This window comes from Oncorhynchus tshawytscha, linkage group LG10 (genome assembly GCF_018296145.1).
Source record: "Oncorhynchus tshawytscha isolate Ot180627B linkage group LG10, Otsh_v2.0, whole genome shotgun sequence".
Lineage (NCBI taxonomy): Eukaryota > Metazoa > Chordata > Actinopteri > Salmoniformes > Salmonidae > Oncorhynchus > Oncorhynchus tshawytscha.
Window position 1 is genome coordinate 72,876,536 of NC_056438.1, and position 21,919 is coordinate 72,898,454.

The 21,919-nt window shown below is 39.6% G+C and overlaps 1 protein-coding gene across 1 annotated transcript; it reads left to right on the forward strand.

Annotated features, from left to right (window-relative positions):
• The first annotated feature begins 11,522 nt into the window (after nt 1-11,522).
• Nucleotides 11,523-14,429, forward strand: LOC112260873 (calcium/calmodulin-dependent protein kinase II inhibitor 2). The gene is made up of 2 exons (XM_024436241.2): nt 11,523-11,976; nt 12,647-14,429. The coding sequence occupies exons 1-2, from the start codon at nt 11,811-11,813 to the stop codon at nt 12,715-12,717; spliced, it is 237 nt and encodes a 78-aa protein (XP_024292009.1). The 5' UTR covers nt 11,523-11,810; the 3' UTR covers nt 12,718-14,429.
• The last annotated feature ends 7,490 nt before the right edge of the window (nt 14,430-21,919 follow it).

Genomic DNA, 21,919 nt, shown 5'->3' on the forward strand with positions numbered 1-21,919 from the left:
CAATTCAATCCAGAATTCAACTACCAATAGACAATATAATAGGCCTAGGTTTCCAATCTTTGGTTGATTTAAAATGTAATGATATTTAGTGATTTTAAATTGCGTTTGGGTTGTCAAAGCAACAACATATCAACATTTGAAGGATATGTATCTTATGCTTGGATAGCTCATCTGTGGCACTGACTTAGTCTGGCTTTAATTCCAGTTTGTCTACAAATTAATCATTTATATGTCGGATTCATGTCTCCATCTCAACGAAAAGATCTAAGTTAAGAATAGGACTAAATCAAATCAAACTTTATTTAACAGTGCATTTAAGATTTGATTTGACTGAGTCATATTCTTTATCTTTTAGATTTTTGGTTGAGATGGAGATGTGAATTCAACATATAAATTATTAATTTGTACTTAACAGATCATGCACTTGCTCACCAAAGTGCCTAAAATGTCTTTAAAAAAATGTAACTGGGTTTAGCTTTGGGCAGTTTTGTACTTCTTAGACAAGCGATTGGACAATGATCTCTGACATCCTTACAGATGATCCCAGTAGATGTGTATTTGAGAGTTGTATTCGTCAGAATGATGTCCGATAGCGTTGATTTGTTAGGTGCTCTGGGATTTGGTCTTGTTCAGAGTCACACAGCGTTTTTCTTGACCTGTTCCATAATATTGACAGAGAAAGTCTGATTCCCGATGTTGACTCTGCCTGGGACTATTTTTACGTGACATTTGTGTATATTTGTGATAGCCCAAGCATGTGAATAAATGCTGATTCAGTGGAACAGACAATCCCTGGTTTTCAGGTAACTTGGCAGTGTCACGCCCTGATCTGTTCCACCCCCTCCAGGTGTCGCCCATCTTCCCCACTTATCCTCTGTGTACTTATACCTGTGTTTTCTGTCTGTCTGTTACCAGTTCCTCTTGTTTGTCAAGCTTACCAACGTTTGTCCTGTCAGTTCCTGGCTTTTCCCAGCCTCTCTTTTTTTCCCACCCTCCTGGTTTTTGACCCTTGCCAGTCCGGACCCTGAACCAGCCCGCCTGACTACTCTGCCTCTGACCCTGAACCAGCCCGCCTGACTACTCTGACTCTGACACTGAACCAGCCCGCCTGACTACTCTGCCTCTGACCCTGAATCAGCCCGCCTGACTACTCTGCCTCTGACCCTGAACCAGCCCGCCTGACTACTCTGCCTCTGACCCTGAACCAGCCCGCCTGACTACTCTGCCTCTGCCTCTGACCCTGAACCAGCCCGCCTGACTACTCTGCCTCTGAACCAGCCCGCCTGACTACTCTGCCTCTGAACCAGCCCGCCTGACTACTCTGCCTCTGAACCAGCCCGCCTGACTACTCTGCCTCTGAACCAGCCCGCCTGACTACTCTGCCTCTGAACCAGCCCGCCTGACTACTCTGCCTCTGAACCAGCCAGCCTGACTACTCTGCCTCTGAACCAGCCCGCCTGACTACTCTGCCTCTGACCCTGAACCAGCCCGCCTGACTACTCTGCCTCTGACCCTGAAACAGCCCGCCTGACTACTCTGCCTCTGACCCTGAAACAGCCCGCCTGACTACTCTGCCTCTGACCCTGAAACAGCCCGCCTGACTACTCTGCCTCTGACCCTGAACCAGCTCGCCTAACTACTCTGCCTCTGAACCAGCCCGCCTGACTACTCTGCCTCTGAACCAGCCCGCCTGACTACTCTGCCTCTGAACCAGCCCGCCTGACTACTCTGCCTCTGAACCAGCCCGCCTGACTACTCTGCATCTGACCCTGAACCAGTCCGCCTGACTACTCTGCATCTGCCTCTGAACCAGTCCGCCTGACTACTCTGAACCTGAACCAGCCCGCCTGACTACTCTGCCTCTGACCCTGAACCAGCCCGCCTGACTACTCTGCCTCTGAACCTGAACCAGCCCGCCTGACTACTCTGCCTCTGACCCTGAACCAGCCCGCCTGACTACTCTGCCTCTGACCCTGAAACAGCCCGCCTGACTACTCTGCCTCTGACCCTGAAACAGCCCGCCTGACTACTCTGCCTCTGACCCTGAACCAGCCCGCCTAACTACTCTGACCCTGAACCAGCCCGCCTGACTACTCTGCCTCTGAACCAGCCCGCCTGACTACTCTGCCTCTGAACCAGCCCGCCTGACTACTCTGCCTCTGAACCAGCCCGCCTGACTACTCTGCCTCTGAACCAGCCCGCCTGACTACTCTGCCTCTGAACCAGCCCGCCTGACTACTCTGCCTCTGACCCTGAACCAGCCCGCCTGACTACTCTGCCTCTGAACCAGCCCGCCTGACTACTCTGCCTCTGACCCTGAACCAGCCCGCCTGACTACTCTGCCTCTGAACCAGCCCGCCTGACTACTCTGCCTCTGACCCTGAACCAGCCTGCCTGACTACTCTGCCTCTGACCCTGAACCAGTCCGCCTGACTACTCTGCCTCTGAACCAGCCCGCCTGACTACTCTGCCCCTGACCCTGAACCAGCCCGCCTGACTATTCTGCCTGGCCCTGAGCCAGCCCGCCTGACTACTCTGCCTGGCCCTGAGCCAGCCCGCCTGACTACTCTGCCTGACCCTGAGCCAGCCCGCCTGACTACTCTGCCTGACCCTGAGCCAGCCCGCCTGACTACAATGCCTGACCCTGAACCAGCCCGCCTGACTACTCTGCCTCTGAACCAGTCCGCCTGACTACTCTGCCTCTGACCCTGAACCAGCCCGCCTGACTACTCTGCCTCTGAACCAGCCCACCTGACTACTCTGCCTCTGACCCTGAACCAGCCTGCCTGACTACTCTGCCTCTGACCCTGAACCAGTCCGCCTGACTACTCTGCCTCTGAACCAGCCCGCCTGACTACTCTGCCCCTGACCCTGAACCAGCCCGCCTGACTACTCTGCCTGGCCCTGAGCCAGCCCGCCTGACTACTCTGCCTGGCCCTGAACCAGCCCGCCTGACTACTCTGCCTGGCCCTGAGCCAGCCCGCCTGACTACTCTGCCTGACCCTGAGCCAGCCCGCCTGACTACAATGCCTGACCCTGAGCCAGCCCGCCTGACTACTCTGCCTGACCCTGAGCCAGCCCGCCTGACTACAATGCCTGACCCTGAGCCAGCCCGCCTGACTACAATGCCTGACCCTGAACCAGCCCGCCCGCAGAATGAATTGGACAGAGAAATGTTTCTTGGGCTAATGCTAGAGGTACAAATGCACCTGCTGACTGGTGTACAGGGTTGATCAGGAAGTCTAAGTCAGAGTTCTATCTGAAAGCAGTCACCCTAACAACCCTACCAAGTTCTGGAAACGAATCAAATCAGTGTCAGGTTCTCTGGCCACACTGTCCCTATAGTGGTGGATTCTAATGAAGTGAAGGATAAAGCTGATATTGTGGGGGTCTTTAACAAACACTTCATATCTGCTGGTTCAGTCTTTTTATGATGGAGGAGCACATTCCTCTGGTGTAAGTTGTTACAGTGCGCTCTAATATAGGCCCTGGTGTGAACTCTGAGCCTGTTTCTTATGCAGAGGCCTATAGACCGTAAAAAGTATTGCATCCCTACCTCTTAAAGACAGCAGCTGGTATTATTGCTGGGCCTCACATTTTCAACTTAGGTCCCTTGACCAATTCTATACCCAAAATGTGGCTATCAGCTTATGTCCTCCGGCTTCTAAAGGGTAGAGGGCTTCAGATGAGAATAACTAAAAGTCTGAGTCCCTAGTCTACTCACAGCTAAAGAAATTCCTACTTGAAAAGAACATCCTGAGCATGGTCAATTCCAATTTAATTTGAAATTCCAATGAAATGATTGAATTCACTCAGATAGCTAGGCTGTCTGAACAGTGACAGTATCAGCCTAAAAGCCTGAGGGGAATTAAAACGTTAATCGTCATTTGTTGGGGATCATTTTAAAACTGGGAAAAGGTCAATTCCAAGAATTCTAACATTGGAACTGAGAGGAATTGAATTATCTCGGAATTCAAATACTGACCTGGAACTTGAATTGAATGAAATGGAATTGACATTAGTAGAAAATAGGGAATTGAATGAGTGGAAGACCTGAAGGCATAATACCATAACTGTAGCTATGGCAGATTACATCATAAATGCACTGGAACAAACAACATTGTGCTGCATTGTTTGTTGATTTAAAAAAGGTTTTTGATTCAGTTGTTTACGAACTCGGTGACATTGGTCTCAGTGACGGGGCTGTCTGTCTTTGATTCAGTTGTTTACGAACTCTGTGACATTGGTCTCAGTGACGGGGCTGTCTGTCTTTGATTCAGTTGTTTACGAACTCTGTGACATTGGTCTCAGTGACGGGGCTGTCTGTCTTTGATTCAGTTGTTTACGAACTCGGTGACATTGGTCTCAGTGACGGGGCTGTCTGTCTTTGATTCAGTTGTTTACGAACTCGGTGACATTGGTCTCAGTGACGGGGCTGTCTGTCTTTGATTCAGTTGTTTACGAACTCGGTGACATTGGTCTCAGTGACGGGGCTGTCTGTCTTTGATTCAGTTGACCATGAGCTGTGGCTAGCCAGACTGGTTAGCCAATTGGTTCAGGAACTATCTTGTAGGCATAACACAATGTGTCTATGCTGAGAATCACAAGTCTAGCTTCCTTGAGATTACTACCCTGTAATCCAGGGTTCCATTTTAGCTCCTGTTCTGTTCTCTATTATTATCAATGACCTGCGAAAGGGGATGAAACCAGCCAAGATTCATCTGTAAGAAGATGATGGGTCATATATTCAAATGCTCTTTCTCTGTTTCAGGATGTTGTCTTTCCATCACCAGACATCCCTACAGTGAGGGGAAAAAAGTATTTGATCCACTGCTGATTTTGTACATTTGCCCACTGACAAAGAAATGATCAGTCTATAATTTTAATGGTAGGTTTATTTGAACAGTGAGAGACAGAATAACAAAAAAATCCAGAAAAATGCATGTCAAAAATGTTATAAATTGATTTGCATTTTAATTAGGGAAATAAGTATTTGACCCCCTCTAAATCAGAAAGATTTCTGGCTCCCAGGTGTCTTTTATACAGGTAACGAGCTGAGATTAGGAGCACACTCTTAAAGGTACTGCTCCTAATCTCAGTTTGATATCTGTATAAAAAGACACCTGTCCACAGAAGCAATCAATCAATCAGATTCCAAACTCGGCCTGGGGCTCCATGCAAGATCTCACCTCGTGGAGTTGCAATGATCATGAGAACGGTGAGGAATCAGACCAGAACTACACGGGAGGATCTTGTCAATAATCTCAAGGCAGCTGGGACCATAGTCACCAAGAAAACAATTGGTAACACACTACGCCGTGAAGGACTGAAATCCTGCAGCGCCCGCAAGGTCCCCCTGCTCAAGAAAGCACATATACATGCCCGTCTGATGTTTACCAATGAACATCTGAATGATTCAGAGGACAACTGGGTGGAAGTGTTGTGGTCAGATGAGACCAAAATGGAGCTCTTTGGCATTACCTCAACTCGCCGTGTTAGGAGGAGGAGGAATGCTGCCTATGACCCCAAGAAGACCATCCCCACCGTCAAACATGGAGGTGGAAACATTATGCTTTGAGGTGTTTTTCTGCTAAGGGGACAGGACAACTTCACCGCATCAAAGGGACGATGGACGGGGCCATGTACCGTCAAATCTTGGGTGAGAACCTCCTTTCCTCAGCCAGGGCATTGAAAATGGGTCGTGGATGGGTATTCCAGCATGACAATGACCCAAAACACATGGCCAAGGCAACAAAGGAGTGGCTCAAGAAGACGCACATTAAGGCCCTGGAGTGGCCTAGCCAGTCTCCAGACCTTAATCCCATAGAAAATCTGTGGAGGGAGCTGAAGGTTCGAGTTGCCAAACGTCAGCCTCGAAACCTTAATGACTTGGAGAAGATCTGCAAAGAGGAGTGGGACAAACTCCCTCCTGAGATGTGTGCAAACCTGGTGGCCAACCGCAAGAAACGTCTGACCTCTGATTGGCAACAAGGGTTTTGCCACCAAGTACTAAGTCATGTTTTGCAGAGGGGTCAAATACTTATTTCCCTCATTAAAATACAAATCAGATTATAACATTTTTGACATGCTTTTTTCATGCTTTTTTTGTTGTTATTCTGTCTCACTGTTCAAATAAACCCACCATTAAAATTATAGACGGATCAATTATTTGTCAGTGGGCAAACATACAAAATCAGCAGGGGATCAAATACTTTTCCCCCCTCACTGTATATGGTCTCAGACTAGTCTTGAACGCACAAAAAAACGAAATTCATGACCTTAACCAGAGCTTGCTCTCTGCCATAGGTTAGCATTTTCACATCTGGGGATACATCCATTGAAAATGTGTCACCCTACAAATGCCTAGGTACAGTGAGGCAAAAAAGTATTTAGGCAGCCACCAATTGTGCAAGTTCTCCCACTTGAAAAGATGAGAGGCCTGTAATTTTCATCATAGGTACACTTCAACTATGACAGACAAAATGAGAAAAAAAAATCCAGAAAATCACATTGTAGGATTTTTAATGAATTTATTTTCAAATTATGGTGGAAAATAAGTATTTGGTCAATAACAAAAGTTTATCTCAATACTTTGTTATGTACCCTTTGTTGGCAATGACAGAGGTCAAACGTTTTCTGTAAGTCTTCACAAGGTTTTCACACACTGTTGCTGGTATTTTGGCCCATTCCTCCATGCAGATCTCCTCTAGAGCAGTGATGTTTTGGGGCTGTTGCTGGGCAACACTGACTTTCAACTCCCTCCAAAGATTTTCTATGGGGTTGAGATCTGGAGACTGGCTAGGCCACTCCAGGACCTTGAAATGCTTCTTACGAAGCCACTCCTTCGTTGCCCGGGCGGTGTGTTTGGGATCAATGTCATGCTGAAAGACCCAGCCACGTTTCATCTTCAATGCCCTTGCTGATGGAAGGAGGTTTTCACTCAAAATCTCACGATACATGGCCCCATTCATTCTTTCCTTTACACGGATCAGTCGTCCTGGTCACTTGCAAAAAAACAGCCCCAAAGCATGATGTTTCCACCCCCATGCTTCACATTAGGTATGGTGTTCTTGGATGCAACTCAGCATTCTTTGTCCTCCAAAGTTGAGTTTTTACCAAAATGTTCTATTTTGGTTTCATCTGACTATATGACATTCCCCAATCTTCTTCTGGATCATCCAAATGCTCTCTAGCAAACTTCAGACGGGCCTGAACATGTACTGGCTTAAGCAGGGGGACACGTCTGGCACTGCAGGATTTGAGTCCCTGGCGGCATAGTGTGTTACTGATGGTAGGCTTTGTTACTTTGGTCCCAGCTTTCTGCAGGTCATTCACTACGTCCCCCCGTGTGGTTCTAGGATTTTTGCTCACCGTTCTTGTGATCATTTTGACCCCACAGGGTGAGATCTTGCGTGGAGCCCCAGACCAAGGGAGATTATCAGTGGTCTTGTATGTCTTCCATTTCCTGCTTGTTTGTAGGTGACCAAATACTTATTTTCCACCATAATTTGCAAATAAATTCATTAAAAATCCTACAATGTGATTTTCTGGATTTGTTTCTCATTTTGTCTGTCATAGTTGAAGTGTACCTATGATGAAAATTACAGGCCTCTCTCATCTTTTTAAGTGGGAGAACTTGCACAATTGGTGGCTGACTAAATACTTTTTTCCCCCACTCTACGTATCTCAGAGCATCGTAGCACCATTAAGTGTAAAAACTTGACTTACCCAGTTGAGGCCCACTTTTGAGGCAGGCCACTCGATTTAGTCTCTGCGTTATATTGGCATCGAACACGTCACCCTCCCTAGGAGAGGGGGTGACCTTGATCATTTATTGTTAAAACGAGAGGCTGCCTGGATCTTTAACTTAAAGACCCTTGTTCCCTTCGGTCTCAACGTAGACTTTGATCTGAAGCCATTCTTGTGATTATTGTGACTTTGCCGTTGTAATTGTTTGTAAGCTTGTGCAGTCTAAAATGAATTTATGATCGTATGCTATCCATTTGTTGTGTGTGCTGTTCTTTGTATGCCATTTTTATATTTGAGAATTAACCAATGATATCAGGCCACACTTGGCCATGATTACAGACACCTGTGTGTCTTTTAACACTATATAAATTAGTCATCCTGCAGTGTTTGTGATTATACCCTGATGAAGACAGCTTGTCTGTCGAAACGTTGGATATTACATTTTTGCATCTGAGCTCCTTGAGGGTGCAGCTCTCCTTTATTTTCAAGTCATACACACCTGGTTTCAATTCCCCAATTACTTGTTCATTATTGAACCCTCTGTTCCCCCATGTTTGTTTGTGAGTAACTGTTAATTGTATTGCGGTCCGTATTTGTGGCCTTGTATTTATACGACGTGTATTGTTATATTATTGAGTAAAATTGCTTTCATTACTCATATCTGCTGTCCTGCGCCTGACTCATCTCACCAGCTACACAGACACATTACAAGCTGTATCTCTGTGAACATGACTTTCTGCTCCCTTCACTGCACATTGCTATATATCTCGCCTGTTGATGTCACCCTTACTCCTCTAGCAATCGGAGTCCCCCAGCACACACACACAGAGAGATACACACACATTTTGTGACTCACTGACAAAAAACACATGTAAGCTTAGTGTGAGCTAGGTCAATGAGTGATGAGGATGATAGGATTCATAGGCTACAGGGTGAAAAGTTCAATGTCTAATTCAATTGTAAAATGATTAGGCTAAAATACGATATTTAATGGCAAATAACATACATTTAATTAAAGAGGTAAAGGGAAAGGTAGTGTTTTATGTCACACGATTTCGGCAAATTTGTGAAAACGCCAAGCAAGAGAAAGGGTTTAAACAGGTTTTTATTCAACTCAGGAATTATACTGATGTCATGTTCCCCCTTTATATTTTAATGACTTTGTCACAGCTCTAAACAGGTCATTAGCATTACAATACATGTTAACTGGCACCTCAAAATGACTCATTATGCAATCAACTTGTTTCATCAACAAGAAGCAGAAAAGAAAGAGCGCCGCCATTTTTTATCATCCGTCCCGTCGAACGTTTTCTAACGATACTGTCCCGTAAAACCTTTTCTAAAGATACTGTCCCGTAAAACCTTTTCTAAAGATACTGTCCCGTAAAACCTTTTCTAAAGATACTGTCCCGTAAAACCTTTTCTAAAGATACTGTCCCGTAAAACCTTTTCTAAAGATACTGTCCCGTAAAACCTTTTCTAAAGATACTGTCCCGTAAAACCTTTTCTAACGATACTGTCCCGTAAAACCTTTTCTAAAGATACTGTCCGGTAAAAGCTTTTCTAAAGATACTGTCCCGTAAAACCTTTTCTAAAGATACTGTCCCGTAAAACCTTTTCTAAAGATACTGTCCCGTAAAACCTTTTCTAAAGATACTGTCCCGTAAAACCTTTTCTAAAGATACTGTCCCGTAAAACCTTATCTAAAGATACTGTCCCGTAAAACCTTTTCTAACGATACTGTCCCGTAAAAGCTTTTCTAAAGATACTGTCCAGTAAAACCTTTTCTAACGATACTGTCCCGTAAAACCTTTTCTAAAGATACTGTCCCGTAAAACCTTTTCTAACGATACTGTCCCGTAAAACCTTTTCTAACGATACTGTCCCGTAAAACCTTTTCTAACGATACTGTCCCGTAAAACCTTTTCTAACGATACTGTCCCGTAAAACCTTTTCTAAAGATACTGTCCCGTAAAACCTTTTCTAACGATACTGTCCCGTAAAACAAATGTTTTGTCTCAATTATGCACTTCCACACATTTTTGGGCAATACTCTGGGCATTCATGTAGCTTCATGGCGGCACCGTGGCTCTACACTTGGAATGGAGACTCCCATGGTGGTGGTTCAGTCTGGGTGGGTTTGGGAGGCGTGGTGGATACTGGTGGTTCAGTCTGGGTGGGTTTGGGAGGCGTGGTGGACACCGGGGGTTCAGTCTGGGTGGGTTTGGGAGGCGTGGTGGATACTGGTGGTTCAGTCTGGGTGGGTTTGGGAGGCGTGGTGGACACCGGGGTTCAGTCTGGGTGGGTTTGGGAGGCGTGGTGGATAATGGTGGTTCAGTCTGGGTGGGTTTGGGAGGCGTGGTGGACACCGGGGTTCAGTCTGGGTGGGTTTGGGAGGCATGGTGGATACTGGTGGTTCAGTCTGGGTGGGTTTGGGAGGCGTGGTGGATACTGGTGGTTCAGTCTGGGTGGGTTTGGGAGGCGTGGTGGATACCGGTGGTTCAGTCTGGGTGGGTTTGGGAGGCGTGGTGGATACTGGTGGTTCGGTCTGGTTGGGTTTGGGAGGCGTGGTGGATACTGGTGGTTCGGTCTGGGTGGGTTTGGGAGGCGTGGTGGATACTGGTGGTTCAGTCTGGGTGGGTTTGGGAGGCGTGGTGGATACCGGTGGTTCAGTCTGGGTGGGTTTGGGAGGCGTGGTGGATACTGGTGGTTCAGTCTGGGTGGGTTTGGGAGGCGTGGTGGATACCGGTGGTTCAGTCTGGGTGGGTTTGGGAAGCGCCTGTCCATAGTTGTCCAGTTCTACAGAAACATCATGGATGAGGTCTTCAGACATCTTCAGTTGACTTTGCAGTCCCATGTTCTGTAAACAGTTGAAGCCAAGTATCTCAAGGATGAGGAGGATGCCAAGTACAGACACAGAGAGCATTACAGCGGCTGTGCTGGACATCTGGACCACACCAGTTTGGGTCTGAGGCACATCAACATTATCGTGGTCCAGATCAGGCATAACTTGTAAACCGTTCAATGGAGAATGTGCGCAAAAGTGCATTGGTGAAATTTGTAAACCTCGTTTACCCGCTGCCGCTGAAGCTACGATGTATAGGGGAAAAGACTTGCGTGACTCATTTTATAGGCACTTCCGAATTCTGTGCGCAGACAGACGCACAAAGGAGCAGGTAATGATTTCCTGTGAGAATCTCGTGTCCCCAGAGCTAATATAAAGCAACGAAGGAAATATACTACATACGAGGAGAGAAACATAACAACGTCAAGCATATAGATACAAAACACACGGATATTCCAATAATTGTAGCCTAGCCATTGTGTGCAATTGCGCGAGTAAACTATTATAATTATCTGAATAAATGTAACTAACCTATGGCATATGCGTAAATATCAACACATTTGAATACGTTTTTAAGTCTACAAATGTGTTCACTATTGAAAATATTATGCACCAAATACATTTTTTATTTCCCCGTTGCTCCAGTAGCTGTGTCTCTGTGAACATGACTTTCTGCTCCCTTCACTGCACATTGCTATATATCTCGCCTGTTGATGTCACCCTTACTCCTCTAGCATTCGGAGTCCCCCAGCACACACACAGACAGACAGACAGACACACACACAGAGAGAGACACACACACACACACACAGAGAGAGAGAGACACACAAACACACACAGAGAGAGAGAGAGACACACACACACCCGGATGGATGACTTCACCGTTCCGCCTGGGTTTCCTTTATGATCCCGGGATCTCCCACTTTCTTCATCAGACTTCATCGAGCAACACAGGCGTCCAGACCGCTCTTCCTCTGCTCTCCTCTCGAACAGCCTGCAAACACCCCGCCTCAACCCGGACTCTGAACCTTCAACCTTCACAGGCTGGCTAAGCACGAAGAAGTCAATTAGTGATTTTCCAAACGGATTTTCACTGGAAAGCTCGACAAGTCTAATTACCAAGTCAAGGATTTCTGGGCTACGTCAAGTATAGCCGCCAACTTTAAACCGTTTTTTTTTGTTGCGCTGTTGATCCGTCCGTCTCAGCCGTGCAATAATGTCCGAGGTACTGCCGTACAGCGAGGGGAAAATGAGCGGCTATGGAGACAGCGAGGCCAGTCAGGTGTCCTTTAGCTGCGGACTACAGGACACCAATTCGTTCTTCGGTGCGTCGCAAGCGAAAAGACCCCCAAAGCTGGGACAGATCGGCAGAGCCAAGAGAGGTAAGATCTGGTTATTGGAATGGATTGTTGAATAGAGGTTTTGTTTTGGTGATCAAAAACAAAGGCTTGGCCACCCAGGCATGTTTGGGTGATCTTTAACTCTAACCTAGCCTACTTGTTATACAACACAGACATGCAACAGATATGCATTTGACCTCTAACTTATGAGGCAAACGTTTATTTGTTGATGTAACAAAGGACAGTAGCTGACCACAATGCGCCCCGTTGATAGTGACGAATGAGAATAATGGACTACCAATGTGATATCAAAATGTACTAGGCTAAATGTCTACATTAGTTACGCTCTCTGTCATTTTAAAGGGCACTTTTCCATATTGCATGTAGTGGAAATTGCAAGTGCTGATAGCGTCTAGTGCGCGCGCTTGGATTTGCGCCATTATGGACAAAGCATTGTTTCAAGCACCAAAGTCAGGGGTTTGGCACACCGACATTTCCCTTTGTGTTGCACCAGTCCCCAAAACCTTTGCAATTAGCCTACTCGATTTGTTGACTGTAAAACATATTTATGAAACAGTTAGGCCATTAGCCTATAACATGACAAGTGATGAGTCCCTGATAAAATAAAGGTTAAACAAATGTAATACATCAATCAAATCAAATAAAACATAATAAACTAAAATATTAACATGATTGCATCTCCCCTCCGCAGTGGTCATCGAAGACGACAGAATAGACGACGTTCTAAAGGGGATGGCAGACAAGTCGTCACCAGGCGTTTAAAGATGAACAATGCCTTGCAGACTGTTTATTTTGATCACCGATTTGAAGCACTTGTCGGCTGTGCATGTTCGAGGATTGTAGGAGAAACGATGGCACGAAGCGAAGACAAGGGGAAGGAAAGGGGTGGAAAGATGTGAAGATTGGACGAGAAAGCAGAGGAAGAGTTTGAGGAAGAGTCCGGAAAAGACCGAGATTTATCTTGTGGTTGCTGACAATTTGATGAAACCCGATTTTAACTTCTGCTGCGCAGCGTGATGTTGAGATGGCGGATCCTGGCTCCGTGTCTCAACCTCAGCTGACTTCTCTGATGGATGAACTTGCCATAACTTCACGACCATCTTCCAAAAGCGCCGTAAGCAACAACAAAGTAGAACTGGTGGCAGAATTTCATTTAAAGCTCTGTTTCCATAGTTGTACCCAGTAGACTGCCTATGCTCGAAGACCATATTACCCTTGCAGGCTTTGCATTGTTGATAATAATCGGCGACATTGCATTCAAGGGAGCTGTACTTTTCAGCATTGGTCGAACGTAGAATGCATTCCTATCCGATTGCTGCTAAAGCTTTTTAATACAGACCAACCAAACACTGATATCCAGTAACTAGAATACATCCATTGTGTGTAACAGAAATATATATATACAGAGGATGGTGCAATGTTAATATTTTATTTCGTAGGCCTATATTCACTTTGGCTTCACCTGTAAAGAATAAGCTAGTAGGCCTAATGCATAGTCCCCAGGTTCAATTGAATGAAATTGATACATGGGCTTACATTACCCCCCACGGTTAAAGATGCAGGTCGGGGCCTTCATGTAACTTTAGCCTACCGACACCTGCACGTAGGCTCTCTGTTTCACTTTTAAGGACTAGAAATATCGAAGGAGGCCAGAAGAGATGGGCAAATTATAAATGTTTGAAACAATAATCATGAAATTAATGGGAAAATATATATTTTTTAATTAATTTATTTTGATGTTGCAATTATTCGTGTTTTTCGTGTTCTATAATTAAAAGTCAAATATTTTATCTATCTATTTGCATGATCTTTCCCTCCGGTGCCACCACAGGTGCCAACCACTCCTACCCTGGCACGCTTACATTCATATTTCAAAAGTCATATTTGTATTTTTATATCTAAATAATTGTTATTTAAAAATTATAAGCTAGTCTATCGTCTTACAGTTCATCAACACAAATGTTTGTATTATAGAGAGGATATGCAGATTGAGAAAAGCCTATATAACGGAGAATCTAAGAGATTTAGGTGTTGACTTCTCTCATTCTATATCAAAGGGACTGACGTTTTTTTAAAGACTAACTGAATGTGTTTGGGGTTTTGTACACATCAATGTTAAACTATTATTGAGAAATCGTATACTGTGACTTAAGCTTTGTTGATGCATTTGTTAGAAAATTGCGATTTTAGAGTATACTGCACTGTTTACGAGTATCCTCAAATAACACGTTATTTGACCAATTTTGGACATTACAGTTATGTTTTTTATTTCGTTTATCTTGTACCATTCTTTGGAGGAAACTGAATATGGTTTGTTGTGCATGAAACCTTAATACTTTCAATAATGAAACATCGTTTTATGAAGCAAAAAAGCAACAAAAGTGTCATGACATTCTAAGAATGAGTCATTGTATATTAAGATGCCATTTTCACTGTATTTGGTGAACTAATAAATGGTGAAAGAACATGTCAAATGTGGTCCTATGGAATTCATTTCCCAAGATCCATCCATTATCACAGAGTACAAGCATTTAACACATGACAGTTAACAGGACTTCATGACAGTTGGTCTGGCTGTGGATTACTCCCACAGCAATGTTGGACATCACAAAGATGTTGAACCACATTCTCACAGCCACATTAAACACACTGAGCCCCTACAACTGTGGCTTACTCCCACTGGTTGAAGAGGGTACAGAGGGGAGAAAAGAAGGCCGATGGTTTACGGTGGTTCTCCAAGCTGTGACCCACATGATAAACAAATCAGTTTTTCTAACCAGGGCCTACGGGCTTCAACAGAGACCAGCAGCACGTCCTCCCAACCCACCATTTCAGAAACACTAATCAAGCACATAGAGAATAGGCTAATTATTGCCTACAAGTTCTGATGTAGGCCTTCGTCTTCACTCATAGCTCATAGTCTTTGATGACTATGCGAGGTAGGCCTATCGGTAGGCCATCCATCTAACACAACTATAGGCTGCGTATACCTGATGACCGGATGCTTCTGATCAAATGTGGTGGGGAACACAGTGCAATTAGAGATGTTCCTACAATAGTATGCCAGGGAATCCATTGGAACAAGGACCCTCAAGAATACAACACCTATCTATTCTCTATGGAAGTCCCTATCCTAACCTGAGATACAAGGTGTGTGAATGTAAACACGGGTCTAGGCCAAACACAGGTCTAGGCCCCATGCCATACACACTAACATAGTGCCCCTCATGGCTAGAAGGGATGGACAGGTTAGGAGGGCAGATTAGGAGAACTTACATTGCAGGTTAGGAGAATTAGGTTAAGGTTAAGAAAAGGGTCAGGGTTAAGGTTAGCTAAAATGCACAAAAAAAATCATTTGAAATAGCTGGATCCTTACTAGCCATGACCCACAGGTGGCCCAGAGGAAATAGTTCCTTCCTCCCTTCCTTGAAGTCATCATCTCAGATAGGTGAAAGCAAGGAATCCACAACATAGCTGATACCTACCCAATCATGGCAGCTCTGCCTAACAGTAACCTTATGGAGGGGCCATGTAAGGTGTAATCCCAGACAGTTGTTAACCAGTAGTATCACTCTGTAAAGCAACAGAAAATAACAACACCGATGACAACCAAAGCCTCTCCGCTCCCAGTACCCACACTATAGTGGCTATTGACTTTTCAGATGCTGTCTCCACTGGACCGAATGGGAAAACATTACCATCTACTTTTGTTGTGTTGGGGGAAGTGTGTGTGTGTGTGTGTGTGTGTGTGTGTTCATAGGCTGACAAACTGTCACCTATGATATTGAGTATTAAGTTGGATGGGGCATGACCACCAATCACCACTGACCAATTTGTTGTACTGTCACATTGTTTCTACTGAACCTGTTGGGATGCATGGGAAAACCACAACATCAACCATTGTATGTGTGCGCATGTAAGAGAGAAAGTGCGTGTTTGTGTTTTGTAGGCTGTCACATTATCATCATTGATGTTGAGTACCAAGACAGACAGGCATGCATTACCACCCACTTGTTGCTCTTTATATTAACATACATACACACATACAAACATAAAGACATAATACATACATACACACAAACATACATACATACATACATACATACATACATACAGTGGGGCAAAAAAGTATTTAGTCAGCCACCAATTGTGCAAGTTCTCCCACTTAAAAAGATGAGAGAGGCCTGTAATTTTCATCATAGGTACTCTTCAACTATGACAGACAAAATGAGAAACAAATCCAGAAAATCACATTGTAGGATTTTTAATGAATTTATTTGCAAATTATGGTGGAAAATAAGTATACTTCTTTGCCCCACTGCATATAGTAACATAACTAATACACAACTCATATTTACAGTAACATCACTAATACATAACTCATCTATAACTCATCTATACAGTAACATCACTAATATAAAACTAATCTATACAGTAACATAACTAATACACAACTCATATTTACAGTAACATCACTAATACATAACTCATATTTACAGTAATATTACTAATACATAACTCATCTATAACTCATCTATACAGTAACATTACTAATACATAACTCATATATACAGTAACATCACTAATACATAACTCATATATAACTCATATACACACTAACATCACTAATACATAACTCATCTATAACTCATCTATATAGTAACATCACTAATATAAAACTCATATATACAGTAACATTACTAATACATAACTCATCTATAACTCATCTATACAGTAACATTACTAATACTTAACTCATATATACAGTAACATCACTAATACATAACTCATCTATACAGTAACATCACTAATACATAACTCATATATAACTCATATACACAGTAACATTACTAATACATAACTCATCTATAACTCATATACACAGTAACATTACTAATACATAACTCATATATAACTCATCTATACAGTAACATCACTAATATAAAACTAATCTATACAGTAACATTACTAATACATAACTCATCTATAACTCATCTATACAGTAACATTACTAATACTTAACTCATATATACAGTAACATCACTAATACATAACTCATCTATACAGTAACATCACTAATACATAACTCATATATAACTCATATACACAGTAACATTACTAATACATAACTCATCTATAACTCATCTATACAGTAACATTACTAATACATAACTCATATATACAGTAACATCACTAATACATAACTCATATATAACTAATATACACAGTAACATTACTAATACATAACTCATCTATAACTCATCTATACAGTAACATCACTGATACATAACTCATATATAACTCATATATACAGTAACATCACTAATATAAAACTAATCTATACAGTAACATCACTAATACATAACTCATATATACAGTAACATCAGTAATACATAACTCATATATAACTATATACAGCAACATCACTAATATAAAACTAATCTATACAGTAACATCACTAATACATAACTCATCTATAACTCATCTATACAGTAACATCACTAATATAAAACGAATCTATACAGTAACATTACTAATACATAACTCATATATAACTCATCTATACAGTAACATCAGTAATACATAACTCATATATAACTCATATATACAGCAACATCACTAATATAAAACTAATCTATACAGTAACATCACTAATACATAACTCATCTATAACTCATCTATTCAGTAACATCACTAATATAAAACGAATATATACAGCAACATCACTAATATAAAACTAATATATACAGTAACATCACTAATACATAACTCATCTATAACTCATCTATTCAGTAACATCACTAATATAAAACGAATATATACAGCAACATCACTAATACATAACTCATCTATAACTCATCTATACAGTAACATTACTAATACATAACTCATCTTTACAGTAACATTACTAATACATAACTCACATATACAGGAATATCACTAATATAAAACTAATATATACAGCAACATCACTAATACATAACTCATCTTTACAGTAACATCACTAATACATAACTCATATATAACTCATATATACAGTAACATAACTAATACATAACTCATATATACAGTGACATCACTAATACATAACTCATATATAACTCATATATACAGTAACATAACTAATACATAACTCATATATACAGTGACATCACTAATACATAACTCATATATAACTCATATATACAGTAACATCACTAATACATAACTCATATATAACTCATATATACAGTAACATCACTAATACATAACTCATATATAACTCATATATACAGTAACATCACTAATACATAACTAATATATAACTCATATTTACAGTAACAACACTAATACATAACTCATATATACAGTAACATCACTAATACAAACCTCATATATAACTCATATATACAGTAACATCACCAATATATAACTCATCTATACAGTAACATTACTAATACATAACTCATCTACAACTCATCTATAACTCATATATACAGTAACATTACTAATACATAACTCATCTATACAGTAACATCACTAATATAAAACTCACATATAACTCATATATACAGTAACATCACCAATACATAACTCATATATACAGTAACATCACCAATACATAACTCATATATACAGTAACATCACCAATACATAACTCATCTTTACAGTAACATTAATACATAACTCATCTATAACTCATCTATACAGTAACATAACTAATACATAACTCATATATACAGTAACATCACTAATACATAACTCATATATACAGTAACATCACCAATACATAACTCATATATACAGTAACATCACTAATACATAACTCATATATACAGTAACATCACTAATACATAACTCATATATAACTCATATATACAGTAACATCACTAATACATAACTCATCTATAACTCATCTATATAGTAACATCACTAATATAAAACTAATATATACAGTAACATCACTAATACATAACTCATATATAACTCATATACACACTAACATCACTAATACATAACTCATCTATAACTCATCTATATAGTAACATCACTAATATAAAACTCATATATACAGTAACATCACTAATACATAACTCATATATACAGTAACATCACTAATATATAACTCATATATAACTAATATATACAGTAACATCACTAATACATAACTCATATATAACTCATATATACAGTAACATCACTAATACACAACTCATCTATAACTCATCTATATAGTAACATCACTAATATAAAACTAATATATACATTAACATCACTAATACATAACTCATATATAACTCATATACACACTAACATCACTAATACATAACTCATCTATAACTCATCTATATAGTAACATCACTAATATAAAACTCATTTTTACAGTAACATCACTAATACATAACTCATATATACAGTAACATCACTAATATATAACTCATATATAACTAATATATACAGTAACATCACTAATACATGACTCATATATACAGTAACATCACTAATACATAACTCATATATAACTCATATATACAGTAACATCACTAATACACAACTCATCTATAACTCATCTATATAGTAACATCACTAATATAAAACTAATATATACAGTAACATCACTAATACATAACTCATATATAACTCATATACACACTAACATCACTAATACATAACTCATCTATAACTCATCTATATAGTAACATCACTAATATAAAACTCATATATACAGTAACATCACTAATACATAACTCATATATACAGTAACATCACTAATATATAACTCATATATAACTAATATATACAGTAACATCACTAATACATAACTCATATATAACTCATATATACAGTAACATCACTAATACACAACTCATCTATAACTCATCTATATAGTAACATCACTAATATAAAACTAATATATACATTAACATCACTAATACATAACTCATATATAACTCATATACACACTAACATCACTAATACATAACTCATCTATAACTCATCTATATAGTAACATCACTAATATAAAACTCATTTTTACAGTAACATCACTAATACATAACTCATATATACAGTAACATCACTAATATATAACTCATATATAACTAATATATACAGTAACATCACTAATACATGACTCATATATACAGTAACATTACTAATACATAACTCATATATAACTAATCTATACAGTAACATAACTCATCTATAACTCATCTATATAGTAACATCACTAATATAAAACTAATATATACAGTAACATCACTAATACATGACTCATATATACAGTAACATTACTAATACATAACTCATATATAACTAATCTATACAGTAACATAACTCATATATAACTCATATACACAGTAACATTACTAATACATAACTCATCTATAACTCATCTATACAGTAACATTACTAATACATAACTCATATATACAGTAACATCACTAATACATAACTCATATATAACTCATATACACAGTAACATTACTAATACATAACTCATCTATAACTCATCTATACAGTAACATCACTAATACATAACTCATATATAACTCATATATACAGTAACATCACTAATACATAACTCATATATAACTCATATATACAGTAACATCACTAATATAAAACGAATCTATACAGTAACATCACTAATACATAACTCATATATACAGTAACATCAGTAATACATAACTCATATATAACTCATATATACAGCAACATAACTAATATAAAACTAATCTATACAGTAACATCACTAATACATAACTCATCTATAACTCATCTATACAGTAACATCACTAATATAAAACGAATCTATACAGTAACATTACTAATACATAACTCATCTATAACTCATCTATTCAGTAACATCACTAATATAAAACGAATATATACAGCAACATCACTAATACATAACTCATCTTTACAGTAACATCACTAATATAAAACTAATATATACAGCAACATCACTAATACATAACTCATCTTTACAGTAATATCACTAATACATAACTCATATATACAGTAACATCACTAATACATAACTCATATATAACTCATATATACAGTAACATCACTAATACATAACTCATATATAACTCATATATACAGTAACATCACTAATACATAACTCATGTATAACTCATATATACAGTAACATCACTAATACATAACTAATATATAACTCATATTTACAGTAACATCACTAATACAAACCTCATATATAACTCATATATACAGTAACATCACCAATATATAACTCATCTATACAGTAACATTACTAATACATAACTCATCTATAACTCATCTATAACTCATATATACAGTAACATTACTAATACATAACTCATCTATACAGTAACATCACTAATATAAAACTCACATATAACTCATATATACAGTAACATCACCAATACATAACTCATATATACAGTAACATCACTAATACATAACTCATATATAACTCATCTATACAGTAACATAACTAATAAATAACTCATATATACAGTAACATCACTAATACATAACTCATATATACAGTAACATCACCAATACATAACTCATATATACAGTAACATCACTAATACATAACTCATATATACAGTAACATCACTAATACATAACTCATATATAACTCATATATACAGTAACATCACTAATACACAACTCATCTATAACTCATCTATATAGTAACATCACTAATATAAAACTAATATATACAGTAACATCACTAATACATAACTCATATATAACTCATATACACACTAACATCACTAATACATAACTCATCTATAACTCATCTATATAGTAACATCACTAATATAAAACTCATATATACAGTAACATCACTAATACATAACTCATATATACAGTAACATCACTAATATATAACTCATATATAACTAATATATACAGTAACATCACTAATACATAACTCATATATAACTCATATATACAGTAACATCACTAATACACAACTCATCTA